The sequence below is a fragment of the Leiobunum rupestre genome, chromosome 2, assembly GCF_980474605.1.
Source record: "Leiobunum rupestre chromosome 2, qqLeiRupe1.1.hap1, whole genome shotgun sequence".
In the NCBI taxonomy this organism is placed as follows: Eukaryota; Metazoa; Arthropoda; class Arachnida; order Opiliones; family Sclerosomatidae; genus Leiobunum; species Leiobunum rupestre.
The window spans coordinates 83,151,402-83,170,305 of record NC_143385.1 but is presented as its reverse complement, the minus strand read 5'-3'; the positions used below and the strand labels follow the sequence as shown (position 1 = coordinate 83,170,305).

The window sequence follows — 18,904 nt, the reverse complement described above, 5'->3', positions numbered from 1 at the left end:
TGCCTTACAGTGATGCAGATTAATCTGAATCACCTTCATACCCAACCACAGTTGTCGGTGTTGGTGCTGGGTTACTCGCCGGCTAAGTGGGTGGATACAGGATTAACCCTACCCCCTCACCAGCCAGACCACTCGCATTTTCACCTGAAACCACTGTGGGTTGGGCTGACCCTTCTTTACTGGTGGAGGTGTTCGCCACCACCATAATGTTGGAGATATCCGACAAGGAGCCCAAGGTGATGTCACCCAGCACTCCAGCCAGATTTCCGCGCTGGGGTGTTAGTATTGTTAAGGACTTTGAAAGTTCTCCTTTTTATACCGCTGTGTAGGCTGAAAATCCTGCCTCCTTTAAAACTGCGACAGACTCTTGATCCATCTGGAAAATCCGGTGGATGAAGTTCTTGTCACATACAGAGGTGACAACTTTCCAACGGCTCGTATTGAGCTAGTTGTTGTATAGGTACAACCTCTTTAGAAGGACTTCAGTGCAAGAAAGTTTGTTTGGCGGAGCATCGATGTCTTTTGATCTTAAGACAGTTATTAACTGAAAAAGGGAAATTGCATGGTTGCAGGTCCTTTTAACTCCGGCAACACACCCACAGGTTGCGTCTAGAATTTTCGGAAGAGAAATCTTCAAAGTTGCAAGAACTTTAGGTGGATTATCATTTTCTTTAAAGCAATGGGTTTTAACGTGCACTTTATTATTCTCTCTACATAAAGATATATCATTAATGATCAAATTTGAAAGCTATTTCATTTATTATTATGTGTACTTACCTATCTGCTTTTGACAGTAAACCTCCTGGAATTATGTAACCTTCTATTAGACACAAGTACCTTTTATCAAAATGCTTACTTGTGTTACACCTAGATCTATAAAATTCATCTACATATTCATAGTTATTTTTGGTATATATTTCAGGGATTTTCTATTCCCAGTTATGCGATATATCTCACCATAATCAGAAACGCCGTTAACATAATAGATTAAAATTATTGCCACAACTGCCCAAGATATAAAAACATTTAAAGCTGTTTCAACTTTCAAGCACAATCAAAAGTTGGTTTTAAACACCACGTTTGAAAATATAAGCAGATAATCCTGCAGGCAAAATTCTAAGGTGGCGCCATCTAGTATGAAACAAAGTCAAAACCGCTTCCTGCGAAATTTCCAAATATAAATATCATGTGCTACTCAACTATACTATGTTATACTGAGAAGTGACCAATATATAGTGGTTTTCATAGCGACGCCTAGGCCATCTGAATTTCTCAAAGCAATACTATGGGGAAAATCCCAGTCTTTTAATTATCTCTCTACAAACCTTGATAATAGACACCCAAGAAATGCAGCGAAGCATACCCTTAAATTTAAAAACTTCAATTTGCAAGTAAATATTTATTTTTCATGTAAAATCGTCATTACCATTATTATTATCATTGTCTATTTATATACTTCATGCAAAAATGTAATACACCAAGAAAATTCTGACACTATATCTTTAATAAAATATCCCTTATAATTACCTTCATCAAGTAAAAATTTCCAAATATGTTTTCTAAATTTAAAATTTAATTTTCAGGCGCAGTTGATAAAGAAAAACGGATATCCTCTTGAGCAGTACTCCTTGACAACCTCGGACGGATACATTTTGGGCATTGAAAGGATTCCTCCCAGAAATACCACGACGACGAAGGGATGCAAGCGATTACCGTTAATGCTTACGCATGGAATCTTCAGAGATAGCAGAGCTTACGTTGCAAACTCGAAGAATAATAGCTTAGGTTTGTTTCCGATTTTATAAGTTTAAAATTAATATAAACACCTTATTGTTTCAGTTACATACCTTTTATAAATTTTACTGAATGTCAACTCCAGAATAACTACACATTTTTGGAGGACTTTAGACTAATGCAAGTCATTAGTAATTACATGAATCTATTTAAGTCATGAATATTCAAATCTATCATTAACCACGATATACTCAGAGAGAACGGGGAGCGCAGCATATTGTTACACCGTACGAGTGATTTACTTTTTAAGGGGGAAGACTACTGTGGCCATTGTCTACTTTCGCGCTATTTCAAGCTGAACTCTTTTAGTTTTGTATTTTAACTTATAAAATTAATATTTAAGTGTAGAACAGCCTGTTGTTTAGTGCCTAAAATAATTTTTACAATTTTAAGTTTAAAAGTAATTAAGCTATTACGTTTTAATTCGGACCCCCGGAGATAAACAAGTTGGGTAAGCGCCCAAACTATCCTTTAGTTAGGACCTTATATCTCGTTAACTATTAATATTAGAATTATCTAAATTATTTTAAGCACTAGAGGAAGGTTCAGCCTAATAAGAAAAATATAATTCAATTATGTAATTGTTAAAACAGAAACGTTCAGCTTGAACGAAAAAGAGGCTTTTACTGTATTCTTCCCCCTTAAGCCAATAAGATCGAATTCGGATATGATGCCAGTTTAGAGCAAGTTAGTTTACGAGAGCAGAATAGCCGCGAAATGACTTCTCACGGATGGTTCGCGTTATTTCGTTAAAAATAAGGTTTACAGTTATAAATATTTCTAGAATAAAAATACAAAATGTAGGAATGTAACTCCGATATTTTGAAAGCGATTCCATCGAGAGAATGTGAGGGTTTAACAATGTAAACTAACAAACTATCTCTGAAAAACTAAGTCTCCGTGATACTTTGGAAAAAACTCCTGAGTAAGTTTTTGACATTATATTATTATTAAATAATAAATGATCTGTTATAATTTTATTATAATAATAACTATTCTAATAATAATATTAAATAAATACGTGAATCTATTTAATTAAGTGGACTAATAATAAATACTGCAAAAAGGAAACATAATGCGCCATTTTAGGAACTAACGCTTCGATTGCTTGTAAATAACAGCTGAGTTCTACTTCGACTACGTCACTATAAATTAGCTCAACCCCACGCGTTGCCGGAGGTGACCTATGGTATTCCAGTTGAATATTCATGAGTTAAATAGATTCATGGTAATAGCGAGTTCGAGCTGTGAGCAGTTCGGGTTTTGTATATTATTGTCCTTTGGCTGATTTTGCGTCACTCTACACAAAACTATCGATAATTAGCTTACATAATTGACACACTTATGGGAAATGATTCACCCAAAACAAGTAATTAAGTTAAAAAATGTTATCGCAGCATTCATTTTATCGGATCAAGGATATGATGTTTGGCTGTTCAACTGCCGTGGAACGCAAGCGTCCAGAAAACACGTTAAATACACTATTGATGATTGGCAATATTGGAAATTTTCGTAAGTAATGGTTTTAGAATAATTGATAATGTGGCTCTTGGCGAGCAGATAACTAAATTATCATGTACCAGAACTTTATACCTGCTACTATGAATGATTATTCGGCATATATTAGATATACTTATCTAACGGAACATTGCAGTCAATGCCTGTACCTTACCAAAGAGAATATAAACCTTGTACCCTAGTTTTGAAATAATAACCTTGTGCCTAATCAATAGTGTTTACTCACTTCCTGTCGGAGCTCCGAAAAAATTTGCTCCATAGTTACAATGGAAACCAACTATAGATAAGAACACGGCCAACTTTGACGACGTGATGTACACGCAACAGCGTGTCATCAAAGTTGGCCGTGATAGGGCTAAAACAGCAACCGTTGGAAGCCGATTTTTCGGAGGCCACGCTCCGGAAGTCGATACACGCTTCGTTACAAAACTGCCAATAGGAAAGCTCTCAGAATTCAAATCTAAGGTACGAAGTTTATATTATCTTTGACATTACCATGGAAAATATTTACAATAATCGTTCCTAATAACAGATATGAATTTCTGCAATTGCATGTTGCACTCATTTTGATCTACGAAATCATAATTTCAGATTTGACGAAATTGGCTTAATAGATATAGCAGAAACATTGGACTTCATTTTGCAGAAGACGAAAAACAAAAAACTCATTTACATCGGATACTCCGAAGGAACAACAGAGTATCTGGCATTACTCTCCGCTAAGCCCGGATATAACAAAAAAGTACTATACTTTCCAAATAATAAAACATGAGACCTAACCGTTTTGTTACCTATTTGTAGATTCAAAAGGGCATATTATTGGCTCCAAATGCATTGCTTAGTGATAATTCTACAGAGAACGCCATTTTAACCAGCGTACTTGGTCAAGCGGTAAGAAAATTTATTTAATTTTTTTAATAGAATATTTTAGCAATAAAGCAGCGTAATGCATTTTTTAAATTACGGTTAAAAACAGAAATAAAATATTTGTGCAGATAATATACATTAACAGATCAGTTAGTCTTAAACCCGAAATTAATAGTGTAGAGAGCTGTTCGCATGAAGTGCTTGCCACCACCCTGGCAACCGGAATTAATGGCAATAAAAGGCGCTAAATGATAGAACTGACCGTGCCAAGCCGAGCCGACTCAACGGTGGCTCGATTATTAAACATGCGAAATGTTTTTTGACCGTACCAAGCCGAGCCAACTCAACGGTGGCTCGATTATTAAACGTGCGAAATGTTTTTTGACCGTGCCAAGCCGAGCCGACTCAACGGTGGCTCGATTATTAAACGGGCGAAATGTTTTTTGACCGTGCTAAGCCGAGCCGACTCAACGGTGGCTCGATTATTAAACATGCGAAATGTTTTTTGACCTACCAAGCCGAGCCGACTCAACGGTGGCTCGATTATTAAACGGGCGAAATGTTTTTTGACCGTGCCGAGCCGAGCCGACTCAACGGTGGCTCGATTATTAAACGGGCGAAATGTTTTTTGACCGTGCCAAGCCAAGCCAACTCAACGGTGGCTCGATTATTAAACGGGCGAAATGTTTTTTGACCGTGCCAAGCCAAGCCAACTCAACGGTGGCTTGATTATTAAACGGGCGAAATGTTTTTTGACCGTACCAAGCCGAGCCAACTCAACGGTGGCTCGATTATTAAACGTGCGAAATGTTTTTTGACCGTGCCAAGCCGAGCCGACTCAACGGTGGCTCGATTATTAAACGGGCGAAATGTTTTTTGACCGTGCCGAGCCGAGCCGAGCCGACTCAACGGTGGCTCGATTATTAAACGGGCGAAATGTTTTTTGACCGTGCCAAGCCAAGCCAACTCAACGGTGGCTCGATTATTAAACGGGCGAAATGTTTTTTGACCGTGCCAAGCCAAGCCAACTCAACGGTGGCTTGATTATTAAACGGGCGAAATGTTTTTTGACCGTACCAAGCCGAGCCAACTCAACGGTGGCTCGATTATTAAACGTGCGAAATGTTTTTTGACCGTGCCAAGCCGAGCCGACTCAACGGTGGCTCGATTATTAAACGTGCGAAATGTTTTTTGACCGTGCCAAGCCGGGCCGACTCAACGGTGGCTCGATTATTAAACGGGCGAAATGTTTTTTGACCGTGCCAAGCCGAGCCGACTCAACGGTGACTCGATTATTAAACGGGCGAAATGTTTTTTGACCGTGCCGAGCCGAGCCGACTCAACGGTGGCTCGATTATTAAACGAGCGAAATGATTTTTGACCGTGCCGAGCCGAGCCGACTCAACGGAGGCTCGATTATTAAACGGGCGAAATGTTTTTTGACCGTGCCGAGCCGAGCCGACTCAACGGTGGCTCGATTATTAAACGGGAGAAATGTTTTTTGACCGTGCCAAGCCGAGCCGACTCAACGGTGGCTCGATTATTAAACGGGCGAAATGTTTTTTGACCGTGCTAAGCCGAGCCGACTCAACGGTGGCTCGATTATTAAACATGCGAAATGTTTTTTGACCGTACCAAGCCGAGCCGACTCAACGGTGGCTCGATTATTAAACGGGCGAAATGTTTTTTGACCGTGCCGAGCCGAGCCGACTCAACGGTGGCTCGATTATTAAACGGGCGAAATGTTTTTTGACCGTGCCAAGCCGAGCCGACTCAACGGTGGCTCGATTATTAAACGGGCGAAATGTTTTTTGACCGTGCCGAGCCGAGCCGAGCCGACTCAACGGTGGCTCGATTATTAAACGGGCGAAATGTTTTTTGACCGTGCCAAGCCAAGCCAACTCAACGGTGGCTCGATTATTAAACGGGCAAAATGTTTTTTGACCGTGCCAAGCCAAGCCAACTCAACGGTGGCTTGATTATTAAACGGGCGAAATGTTTTTTGACCGTACCAAGCCGAGCCAACTCAACGGTGGCTCGATTATTAAACGTGCGAAATGTTTTTTGACCGTGCCAAGCCGAGCCGACTCAACGGTGGCTCGATTATTAAACGGGCGAAATGTTTTTTGACCGTGCCAAGCCAAGCCGACTCAACGGTGGCTCGATTATTAAACGGGCGAAATGTTTTTTGACCGTGCCAAGCCAAGCCGACTCAACGGTGGCTCGATTATTAAACGGGCAAAATGTTTTTTGACCGTGCCAAGCCAAGCCAACTCAACGGTGGCTTGATTATTAAACGGGCGAAATGTTTTTTGACCGTACCAAGCCGAGCCAACTCAACGGTGGCTCGATTATTAAACGGGCGAAATGTTTTTTGACCGTGCCAAGCCGAGCCGACTCAACGGTGACTCGATTATTAAACGGGCGAAATGTTTTTTGACCGTGCCGAGCCGAGCCGACTCAACGGTGGCTCGATTATTAAACGAGCGAAATGATTTTTGACCGTGCCGAGCCGAGCCGACTCAACGGAGGCTCGATTATTAAACGGGCGAAATGTTTTTTGACCGTGCCGAGCCGAGCCGACTCAACGGTGGCTCGATTATTAAACGGGAGAAATGTTTTTTGACCGTGCCAAGCCGAGCCGACTCAACGGTGGCTCGATTATTAAACGGGCGAAATGTTTTTTGACCGTGCTAAGCCGAGCCGACTCAACGGTGGCTCGATTATTAAACATGCGAAATGTTTTTTGACCGTACCAAGCCGAGCCGACTCAACGGTGGCTCGATTATTAAACGGGCGAAATGTTTTTTGACCGTGCCGAGCCGAGCCGACTCAACGGTGGCTCGATTATTAAACGAGCGAAATGATTTTTGACCGTGCCGAGCCGAGCCGACTCAACGGTGGCTCGATTATTAAACGGGCAAAATGTTTTTTGACCGTGCCAAGCCAAGCCAACTCAACGGTGGCTTGATTATTAAACGGGCGAAATGTTTTTTGACCGTACCAAGCCGAGCCAACTCAACGGTGGCTCGATTATTAAACGGGCGAAATGTTTTTTGACCGTGCCAAGCCGAGCCGACTCAACGGTGACTCGATTATTAAACGGGCGAAATGTTTTTTGACCGTGCCGAGCCGAGCCGACTCAACGGAGGCTCGATTATTAAACGGGCGAAATGTTTTTTGACCGTGCCGAGCCGAGCCGACTCAACGGTGGCTCGATTATTAAACGGGAGAAATGTTTTTTGACCGTGCCAAGCCGAGCCGACTCAACGGTGGCTCGATTATTAAACGGGCGAAATGTTTTTTGACCGTGCTAAGCCGAGCCGACTCAACGGTGGCTCGATTATTAAACATGCGAAATGTTTTTTGACCGTACCAAGCCGAGCCGACTCAACGGTGGCTCGATTATTAAACGGGCGAAATGTTTTTTGACCGTGCCGAGCCGAGCCGACTCAACGGTGGCTCGATTATTAAACGGGCGAAATGTTTTTTGACCGTGCCAAGCCGAGCCGACTCAACGGTGGCTCGATTATTAAACGGGCGAAATGTTTTTTGACCGTGCCAAGCCGAGCCGACTCAACGGTGGCTCGATTATTAAACGGGCGAAATGTTTTTTGACCGTGCCGAGCCGAGCCGAGCCGACTCAACGGTGGCTCGATTATTAAACGGGCGAAATGTTTTTTGACCGTGCCAAGCCAAGCCAACTCAACGGTGGCTCGATTATTAAACGGGCAAAATGTTTTTTGACCGTGCCAAGCCAAGCCAACTCAACGGTGGCTTGATTATTAAACGGGCGAAATGTTTTTTGACCGTACCAAGCCGAGCCAACTCAACGGTGGCTCGATTATTAAACGTGCGAAATGTTTTTTGACCGTGCCAAGCCGAGCCGACTCAACGGTGGCTCGATTATTAAACGGGCGAAATGTTTTTTGACCGTGCCAAGCCAAGCCGACTCAACGGTGGCTCGATTATTAAACGGGCGAAATGTTTTTTGACCGTGCCAAGCCAAGCCGACTCAACGGTGGCTCGATTATTAAACGGGCAAAATGTTTATTGACCGTGCCAAGCCAAGCCAACTCAACGGTGGCTTGATTATTAAACGGGCGAAATGTTTTTTGACCGTACCAAGCCGAGCCAACTCAACGGTGGCTCGATTATTAAACGGGCGAAATGTTTTTTGACCGTGCCAAGCCGAGCCGACTCAACGGTGACTCGATTATTAAACGGGCGAAATGTTTTTTGACCGTGCCGAGCCGAGCCGACTCAACGGTGGCTCGATTATTAAACGAGCGAAATGATTTTTGACCGTGCCGAGCCGAGCCGACTCAACGGAGGCTCGATTATTAAACGGGCGAAATGTTTTTTGACCGTGCCGAGCCGAGCCGACTCAACGGTGGCTCGATTATTAAACGGGCAAAATGTTTTTTGACCGTGCCAAGCCAAGCCAACTCAACGGTGGCTTGATTATTAAACGGGCGAAATGTTTTTTGACCGTACCAAGCCGAGCCAACTCAACGGTGGCTCGATTATTAAACGGGCGAAATGTTTTTTGACCGTGCCAAGCCGAGCCGACTCAACGGTGACTCGATTATTAAACGGGCGAAATGTTTTTTGACCGTGCCGAGCCGAGCCGACTCAACGGTGGCTCGATTATTAAACGAGCGAAATGATTTTTGACCGTGCCGAGCCGAGCCGACTCAACGGAGGCTCGATTATTAAACGGGCGAAATGTTTTTTGACCGTGCCGAGCCGAGCCGACTCAACGGTGGCTCGATTATTAAACGGGAGAAATGTTTTTTGACCGTGCCAAGCCGAGCCGACTCAACGGTGGCTCGATTATTAAACGGGCGAAATGTTTTTTGACCGTGCTTAGCCGAGCCGACTCAACGGTGGCTCGATTATTAAACATGCGAAATGTTTTTTGACCGTACCAAGCCGAGCCGACTCAACGGTGGCTCGATTATTAAACGTGCGAAATGTTTTTTGACCGTGCCAAGCCGAGCCGACTCAACGGTGGCTCGATTATTAAACGGGCGAAATGTTTTTTGACCGTGCCAAGCCAAGCCGACTCAACGGTGGCTCGATTATTAAACGGGCGAAATGTTTTTTGACCGTGCCAAGCCGAGCCGACTCAACGGTGACTCGATTATTAAACGGGCGAAATGATTTTTGACCGTGCCGAGCCGAGCCGACTCAACGGAGGCTCGATTATTAAACGGGCGAAATGTTTTTTGACCGTGCCGAGCCGAGCCGACTCAACGGTGGCTCGATTATTAAACGGGAGAAATGTTTTTTGACCGTGCCAAGCCGAGCCGACTCAACGGTGGCTCGATTATTAAACGGGCAAAATGTTTTTTGACCGTGCCAAGCCAAGCCAACTCAACGGTGGCTTGATTATTAAACGGGCGAAATGTTTTTTGACCGTACCAAGCCGAGCCAACTCAACGGTGGCTCGGTTATTAAACGGGCGAAATGTTTTTTGACCGTGCCAAGCCGAGCCGACTCAACGGTGACTCGATTATTAAACGGGCGAAATGTTTTTTGACCGTGCCGAGCCGAGCCGACTCAACGGTGGCTCGATTATTAAACGAGCGAAATGATTTTTGACCGTGCCGAGCCGAGCCGACTCAACGGAGGCTCGATTATTAAACGGGCGAAATGTTTTTTGACCGTGCCGAGCCGAGCCGACTCAACGGTGGCTCGATTATTAAACGGGAGAAATGTTTTTTGACCGTGCCAAGCCGAGCCGACTCAACGGTGGCTCGATTATTAAACGGGCGAAATGTTTTTTGACCGTGCTAAGCCGAGCCGACTCAACGGTGGCTCGATTATTAAACATGCGAAATGTTTTTTGACCGTACCAAGCCGAGCCGACTCAACGGTGGCTCGATTATTAAACGGGCGAAATGTTTTTTGACCGTGCCGAGCCGAGCCGACTCAACGGTGGCTCGATTATTAAACGGGCGAAATGTTTTTTGACCGTGCCAAGCCGAGCCGACTCAACGGTGGCTCGATTATTAAACGGGCGAAATGTTTTTTGACCGTGCCGAGCCGAGCCGAGCCGACTCAACGGTGGCTCGATTATTAAACGGGCGAAATGTTTTTTGACCGTGCCAAGCCAAGCCAACTCAACGGTGGCTTGATTATTAAACGGGCGAAATGTTTTTTGACCGTACCAAGCCGAGCCAACTCAACGGTGGCTCGATTATTAAACGTGCGAAATGTTTTTTGACCGTGCCAAGCCGAGCCGACTCAACGGTGGCTCGATTATTAAACGGGCGAAATGTTTTTTGACCGTGCCAAGCCAAGCCGACTCAACGGTGGCTCGATTATTAAACGGGCGAAATGTTTTTTGACCGTGCCAAGCCAAGCCGACTCAACGGTGGCTCGATTATTAAACGGGCAAAATGTTTTTTGACCGTGCCAAGCCAAGCCAACTCAACGGTGGCTTGATTATTAAACGGGCGAAATGTTTTTTGACCGTACCAAGCCGAGCCAACTCAACGGTGGCTCGATTATTAAACGTGCGAAATGTTTTTTGACCGTGCCAAGCCGAGCCGACTCAACGGTGGCTCGATTATTAAACGGGCGAAATGTTTTTTGACCGTGCCAAGCCAAGCCGACTCAACGGTGGCTCGATTATTAAACGGGCGAAATGTTTTTTGACCGTGCCAAGCCGAGCCGACTCAACGGTGGCTCGATTATTAAACGGGCGAAATGTGTTTTGACCGTGCCAAGCCGAGCCGACTCAACGGTGACTCGATTATTAAACGGGCGAAATGATATTTGACCGTGCCGAGCCGAGCCGACTCAACGGAGGCTCGATTATTAAACGGGCGAAATGTTTTTTGACCGTGCCGAGCCGAGCCGACTCAACGGTGGCTCGATTATTAAACGGGAGAAATGTTTTTTGACCGTGCCAAGCCGAGCCGACTCAACGGTGGCTCGATTATTAAACGGGCGAAATGTTTTTTGACCGTACCAAGCCGAGCCAACTCAACGGTGGCTCGATTATTAAACGGGCGAAATGTTTTTTGACCGTGCCAAGCCGAGCCGACTCAACGGTGACTCGATTATTAAACGGGCGAAATGTTTTTTGACCGTGCCGAGCCGAGCCGACTCAACGGTGGCTCGATTATTAAACGAGCGAAATGATTTTTGACCGTGCCGAGCCGAGCCGACTCAACGGAGGCTCGATTATTAAACGGGCGAAATGTTTTTTGACCGTGCCGAGCCGAGCCGACTCAACGGTGGCTCGATTATTAAACGGGAGAAATGTTTTTTGACCGTGCCAAGCCGAGCCGACTCAACGGTGGCTCGATTATTAAACGGGCGAAATGTTTTTTGACCGTGCTAAGCCGAGCCGACTCAACGATGGCTCGATTATTAAACATGCGAAATGTTTTTTGACCGTACCAAGCCGAGCCGACTCAACGGTGGCTCGATTATTAAACGGGCGAAATGTTTTTTGACCGTGCCGAGCCGAGCCGACTCAACGGTGGCTCGATTATTAAACGGGCGAAATGTTTTTTGACCGTGCCAAGCCAAGCCGACTCAACGGTGGCTCGATTATTAAACGGGCGAAATGTTTTTTGACCGTGCCGAGCCGAGCCGAGCCGACTCAACGGTGGCTCGATTATTAAACGGGCGAAATGTTTTTTGACCGTGCCAAGCCAAGCCAACTCAACGGTGGCTCGATTATTAAACGGGCAAAATGTTTTTTGACCGTGCCAAGCCAAGCCAACTCAACGGTGGCTTGATTATTAAACGGGCGAAATGTTTTTTGACCGTACCAAGCCGAGCCGACTCAACGGTGGCTCGATTATTAAACGGGCAAAATGTTTTTTGACCGTGCCAAGCCAAGCCAACTCAACGGTGGCTTGATTATTAAACGGGCGAAATGTTTTTTGACCGTACCAAGCCGAGCCAACTCAACGGTGGCTCGATTATTAAACGGGCGAAATGTTTTTTGACCGTGCCAAGCCGAGCCGACTCAACGGTGACTCGATTATTAAACGGGCGAAATGTTTTTTGACCGTGCCGAGCCGAGCCGACTCAACGGTGGCTCGATTATTAAACGAGCGAAATGATTTTTGACCGTGCCGAGCCGAGCCGACTCAACGGAGGCTCGATTATTAAACGGGCGAAATGTTTTTTGACCGTGCCGAGCCGAGCCGACTCAACGGTGGCTCGATTATTAAACGGGAGAAATGTTTTTTGACCGTGCCAAGCCGAGCCGACTCAACGGTGGCTCGATTATTAAACGGGCGAAATGTTTTTTGACCGTGCTAAGCCGAGCCGACTCAACGGTGGCTCGATTATTAAACATGCGAAATGTTTTTTGACCGTACCAAGCCGAGCCGACTCAACGGTGGCTCGATTATTAAACGGGCGAAATGTTTTTTGACCGTGCCGAGCCGAGCCGACTCAACGGTGGCTCGATTATTAAACGGGCGAAATGTTTTTTGACCGTGCCAAGCCGAGCCGACTCAACGGTGGCTCGATTATTAAACGGGCGAAATGTTTTTTGACCGTGCCGAGCCGAGCCGAGCCGACTCAACGGTGGCTCGATTATTAAACGGGCGAAATGTTTTTTGACCGTGCCAAGCCAAGCCAACTCAACGGTGGCTTGATTATTAAACGGGCGAAATGTTTTTTGACCGTACCAAGCCGAGCCAACTCAACGGTGGCTCGATTATTAAACGTGCGAAATGTTTTTTGACCGTGCCAAGCCGAGCCGACTCAACGGTGGCTCGATTATTAAACGGGCGAAATGTTTTTTGACCGTGCCAAGCCAAGCCGACTCAACGGTGGCTCGATTATTAAACGGGCGAAATGTTTTTTGACCGTGCCAAGCCAAGCCGACTCAACGGTGGCTCGATTATTAAACGGGCAAAATGTTTTTTGACCGTGCCAAGCCAAGCCAACTCAACGGTGGCTTGATTATTAAACGGGCGAAATGTTTTTTGACCGTACCAAGCCGAGCCAACTCAACGGTGGCTCGATTATTAAACGTGCGAAATGTTTTTTGACCGTGCCAAGCCGAGCCGACTCAACGGTGGCTCGATTATTAAACGGGCGAAATGTTTTTTGACCGTGCCAAGCCAAGCCGACTCAACGGTGGCTCGATTATTAAACGGGCGAAATGTTTTTTGACCGTGCCAAGCCGAGCCGACTCAACGGTGGCTCGATTATTAAACGGGCGAAATGTGTTTTGACCGTGCCAAGCCGAGCCGACTCAACGGTGACTCGATTATTAAACGGGCGAAATGATATTTGACCGTGCCGAGCCGAGCCGACTCAACGGAGGCTCGATTATTAAACGGGCGAAATGTTTTTTGACCGTGCCGAGCCGAGCCGACTCAACGGTGGCTCGATTATTAAACGGGAGAAATGTTTTTTGACCGTGCCAAGCCGAGCCGACTCAACGGTGGCTCGATTATTAAACGGGCGAAATGTTTTTTGACCGTACCAAGCCGAGCCAACTCAACGGTGGCTCGATTATTAAACGGGCGAAATGTTTTTTGACCGTGCCAAGCCGAGCCGACTCAACGGTGACTCGATTATTAAACGGGCGAAATGTTTTTTGACCGTGCCGAGCCGAGCCGACTCAACGGTGGCTCGATTATTAAACGAGCGAAATGATTTTTGACCGTGCCGAGCCGAGCCGACTCAACGGAGGCTCGATTATTAAACGGGCGAAATGTTTTTTGACCGTGCCGAGCCGAGCCGACTCAACGGTGGCTCGATTATTAAACGGGAGAAATGTTTTTTGACCGTGCCAAGCCGAGCCGACTCAACGGTGGCTCGATTATTAAACGGGCGAAATGTTTTTTGACCGTGCTAAGCCGAGCCGACTCAACGATGGCTCGATTATTAAACATGCGAAATGTTTTTTGACCGTACCAAGCCGAGCCGACTCAACGGTGGCTCGATTATTAAACGGGCGAAATGTTTTTTGACCGTGCCGAGCCGAGCCGACTCAACGGTGGCTCGATTATTAAACGGGCGAAATGTTTTTTGACCGTGCCAAGCCGAGCCGACTCAACGGTGGCTCGATTATTAAACGGGCGAAATGTTTTTTGACCGTGCCGAGCCGAGCCGAGCCGACTCAACGGTGGCTCGATTATTAAACGGGCGAAATGTTTTTTGACCGTGCCAAGTCAAGCCAACTCAACGGTGGCTCGATTATTAAACGGGCAAAATGTTTTTTGACCGTGCCAAGCCAAGCCAACTCAACGGTGGCTTGATTATTAAACGGGCGAAATGTTTTTTGACCGTACCAAGCCGAGCCAACTCAACGGTGGCTCGATTATTAAACGTGCGAAATGTTTTTTGACCGTGCCAAGCCGAGCCGACTCAACGGTGGCTCGATTATTAAACGGGCGAAATGTTTTTTGACCGTGCCAAGCCAAGCCGACTCAACGGTGGCTCGATTATTAAACGGGCGAAATGTTTTTTGACCGTGCCAAGCCAAGCCGACTCAACGGTGGCTCGATTATTAAACGGGCAAAATGTTTTTTGACCGTGCCAAGCCAAGCCAACTCAACGGTGGCTTGATTATTAAACGGGCGAAATGTTTTTTGACCGTACCAAGCCGAGCCAACTCAACGGTGGCTCGATTATTAAACGGGCGAAATGTTTTTTGACCGTGCCAAGCCGAGCCGACTCAACGGTGACTCGATTATTAAACGGGCGAAATGTTTTTTGACCGTGCCGAGCCGAGCCGACTCAACGGTGGCTCGATTATTAAACGAGCGAAATGATTTTTGACCGTGCCGAGCCGAGCCGACTCAACGGAGGCTCGATTATTAAACGGGCGAAATGTTTTTTGACCGTGCCAAGCCAAGCCGACTCAACGGTGGCTCGATTATTAAACGGGCGAAATGTTTTTTGACCGTGCCAAGCCAAGCCGACTCAACGGTGGCTCGATTATTAAACGGGCAAAATGTTTTTTGACCGTGCCAAGCCAAGCCAACTCAACGGTGGCTTGATTATTAAACGGGCGAAATGTTTTTTGACCGTACCAAGCCGAGCCAACTCAACGGTGGCTCGATTATTAAACGGGCGAAATGTTTTTTGACCGTGCCAAGCCGAGCCGACTCAACGGTGACTCGATTATTAAACGGGCGAAATGTTTTTTGACCGTGCCGAGCCGAGCCGACTCAACGGTGGCTCGATTATTAAACGAGCGAAATGATTTTTGACCGTGCCGAGCCGAGCCGACTCAACGGAGGCTCGATTATTAAACGGGCGAAATGTTTTTTGACCGTGCCGAGCCGAGCCGACTCAACGGTGGCTCGATTATTAAACGGGAGAAATGTTTTTTGACCGTGCCAAGCCGAGCCGACTCAACGGTGGCTCGATTATTAAACGGGCGAAATGTTTTTTGACCGTGCTAAGCCGAGCCGACTCAACGGTGGCTCGATTATTAAACATGCGAAATGTTTTTTGACCGTACCAAGCCGAGCCGACTCAACGGTGGCTCGATTATTAAACGGGCGAAATGTTTTTTGACCGTGCCGAGCCGAGCCGACTCAACGGTGGCTCGATTATTAAACGAGCGAAATGATTTTTGACCGTGCCGAGCCGAGCCGACTCAACGGTGGCTCGATTATTAAACGGGCAAAATGTTTTTTGACCGTGCCAAGCGAAGCCAACTCAACGGTGGCTTGATTATTAAACGGGCGAAATGTTTTTTGACCGTACCAAGCCGAGCCAACTCAACGGTGGCTCGATTATTAAACGGGCGAAATGTTTTTTGACCGTGCCAAGCCGAGCCGACTCAACGGTGACTCGATTATTAAACGGGCGAAATGTTTTTTGACCGTGCCGAGCCGAGCCGACTCAACGGTGGCTCGATTATTAAACGAGCGAAATGATTTTTGACCGTGCCGAGCCGAGCCGACTCAACGGAGGCTCGATTATTAAACGGGCGAAATGTTTTTTGACCGTGCCGAGCCGAGCCGACTCAACGGTGGCTCGATTATTAAACGGGAGAAATGTTTTTTGACCGTGCCAAGCCGAGCCGACTCAACGGTGGCTCGATTATTAAACGGGCGAAATGTTTTTTGACCGTGCTAAGCCGAGCCGACTCAACGGTGGCTCGATTATTAAACATGCGAAATGTTTTTTGACCGTACCAAGCCGAGCCGACTCAACGGTGGCTCGATTATTAAACGGGCGAAATGTTTTTTGACCGTGCCGAGCCGAGCCGACTCAACGGTGGCTCGATTATTAAACGGGCGAAATGTTTTTTGACCGTGCCAAGCCGAGCCGACTCAACGGTGGCTCGATTATTAAACGGGCGAAATGTTTTTTGACCGTGCCGAGCCGAGCCGAGCCGACTCAACGGTGGCTCGATTATTAAACGGGCGAAATGTTTTTTGACCGTGCCAAGCCAAGCCAACTCAACGGTGGCTTGATTATTAAACGGGCGAAATGTTTTTTGACCGTACCAAGCCGAGCCAACTCAACGGTGGCTCGATTATTAAACGTGCGAAATGTTTTTTGACCGTGCCAAGCCGAGCCGACTCAACGGTGGCTCGATTATTAAACGGGCGAAATGTTTTTTGACCGTGCCAAGCCAAGCCGACTCAACGGTGGCTCGATTATTAAACGGGCGAAATGTTTTTTGACCGTGCCAAGCCAAGCCGACTCAACGGTGGCTCGATTATTAAACGGGCAAAATGTTTTTTGACCGTGCCAAGCCAAGCCAACTCAACGGTGGCTTGATTATTAAACGGGCGAAATGTTTTTTGACCGTACCAAGCCGAGCCAACTCAACGGTGGCTCGATTATTAAACGTGCGAAATGTTTTTTGACCGTGTTAAGCCGAGCCGACTCAACGGTGGCTCGATTATTAAACGGGCGAAATGTTTTTTGACCGTGCCAAGCCAAGCCGACTCAACGGTGGCTCGATTATTAAACGGGCGAAATGTTTTTTGACCGTGCCAAGCCGAGCCGACTCAACGGTGGCTCGATTATTAAACGGGCGAAATGTGTTTTGACCGTGCCAAGCCGAGCCGACTCAACGGTGACTCGATTATTAAACGGGCGAAATGATTTTTGACCGTGCCGAGCCGAGCCGACTCAACGGAGGCTCGATTATTAAACGGGCGAAATGTTTTTTGACCGTGCCGAGCCGAGCCGACTCAACGGTGGCTCGATTATTAAACGGGAGAAATGTTTTTTGACCGTGCCAAGCCGAGCCGACTCAACGGTGGCTCGATTATTAAACGAGCGAAATGATTTTTGACCGTGCCGAGCCGAGCCGACTCAACGGTGGCTCGATTATTAAACGGGAGAAATGTTTTTTGACCGTGCCAAGCCGAGCCGACTCAACGGTGGCTCGATTATTAAACGGGCGAAATGTTTTTTGACCGTGCCGAGCCGAGCCGACAATATTTTCATACGTGAGCTTTTTGGCTATAAGTGGGTATTACCTTACACCCCCGCGCGAATAGTAAACCAGAGTCGAGTGGGGGAGAAAGCTTATCCCAGCCCCATTACCGCGAGAGGTGATCCCCCCCTTCCCCCCCTTTAAATCACCGGTTATTTTTGCCTTCTTACTTTCGACAAATAACGTTATTGTTTTTACTTTTAAGACAACAGACAGACGGATTTCAGATATCGATTTTTACATATCCCCCGATTCAATTTCTTTCGAATTTTTAATTACTGTTAATTTGATATACAGGGTGTTAACTCAAAAAGCTACAAGGCCAATAACTCCAAATGTATTTAAGCTAGGAATTTGAACGTGCAAGGGGTCACTTTACAACGGAAATTTCTATGACCTTGAACAATATCTTCAAGGTCATTTAAAATATATCTCGAGAACCATTAGAGATACAAAGTTCGTTTCAATTAAAAAGGTGTTCCCCTTCACATTTTTTGTGTTATTAACTTTGATTCTTCCTTTTTTGACCAATAACAAGTCGAAAGAATTTAGACAAAACATGAAGGTCGTGATGAAAATAATGTCCCAGAGACCAGGTTGAAGGCAGCGTTGCCAGATCGAAAATCTGAAATTATCGTATCTAGGCCAAAAAATTATTGATTTTCCTGGAAAATTATCGTACATTTCTTTTTGGCGATAAATTTTAATTCATACATAAATGCGTTGAATTTAGATGATTTTTTTAAAGCACTACAGGAATTTTAATTCAGGGAAATAAACAAAATGTCTATTATCATTATTAACTGAACTTAATATGTTTAAAAATGTTTTAAAAAATGCGGTAATAGCTAGGAGTAATAAACTCACACTCTGGACTACGCGTACAGAAAATTTATATCATTCATTTTAAGTAGAAAAGTTATATAAATTTATAATAAAATATAAATCGTTCGTAGGTTTTTAAAAAAATCTAAAGATTATCGTACATTATAGTACGTTGAGGCAGAATTATCGAAATAATGGTACGATATCGTACGCCATGAAAATTATAGTACGCCCTAAAAATTTTGATTAAATTATCGCACTGTGCGATAATTATCGTACGTCTGGCAACGACTTGAAGGGCTAATAATAATAACTCGAATAATACTCATGCTAGAGTATCAACATTTTCTAGACATATTCATCTAATAGGAAGTCTTTAGAATTTGTAAACTAGGATGACCTTTAACTTATGGTTCAAGGTCAATCAAGTTTATCACGAGCGCCAATGGATTTATAGAAATGGTTGCAATTTGAACGGTTTTTATCGTGGTGTTTTAC

At 45.5% G+C, this 18,904-nt stretch overlaps 1 protein-coding gene across 1 annotated transcript in view; it reads left to right on the top strand.

The window, feature by feature from the left end:
• Window positions 1–206: 206 nt before the first annotated feature.
• The window catches only part of LOC149959764 (lipase member K-like), a 35,986-nt gene continuing 17,288 nt past the window's right edge, over window positions 207–18,904 (top strand). The window contains exons 1-5 of the mRNA XM_090167386.1: window positions 207–236; window positions 1,584–1,785; window positions 3,192–3,306; window positions 3,904–4,054; window positions 4,114–4,203. Coding sequence (XP_090023512.1) covers window positions 207–236; window positions 1,584–1,785; window positions 3,192–3,306; window positions 3,904–4,054; window positions 4,114–4,203 — 588 coding nt within the window. The remainder of the gene's footprint in view (window positions 237–1,583; window positions 1,786–3,191; window positions 3,307–3,903; window positions 4,055–4,113; window positions 4,204–18,904) is intronic.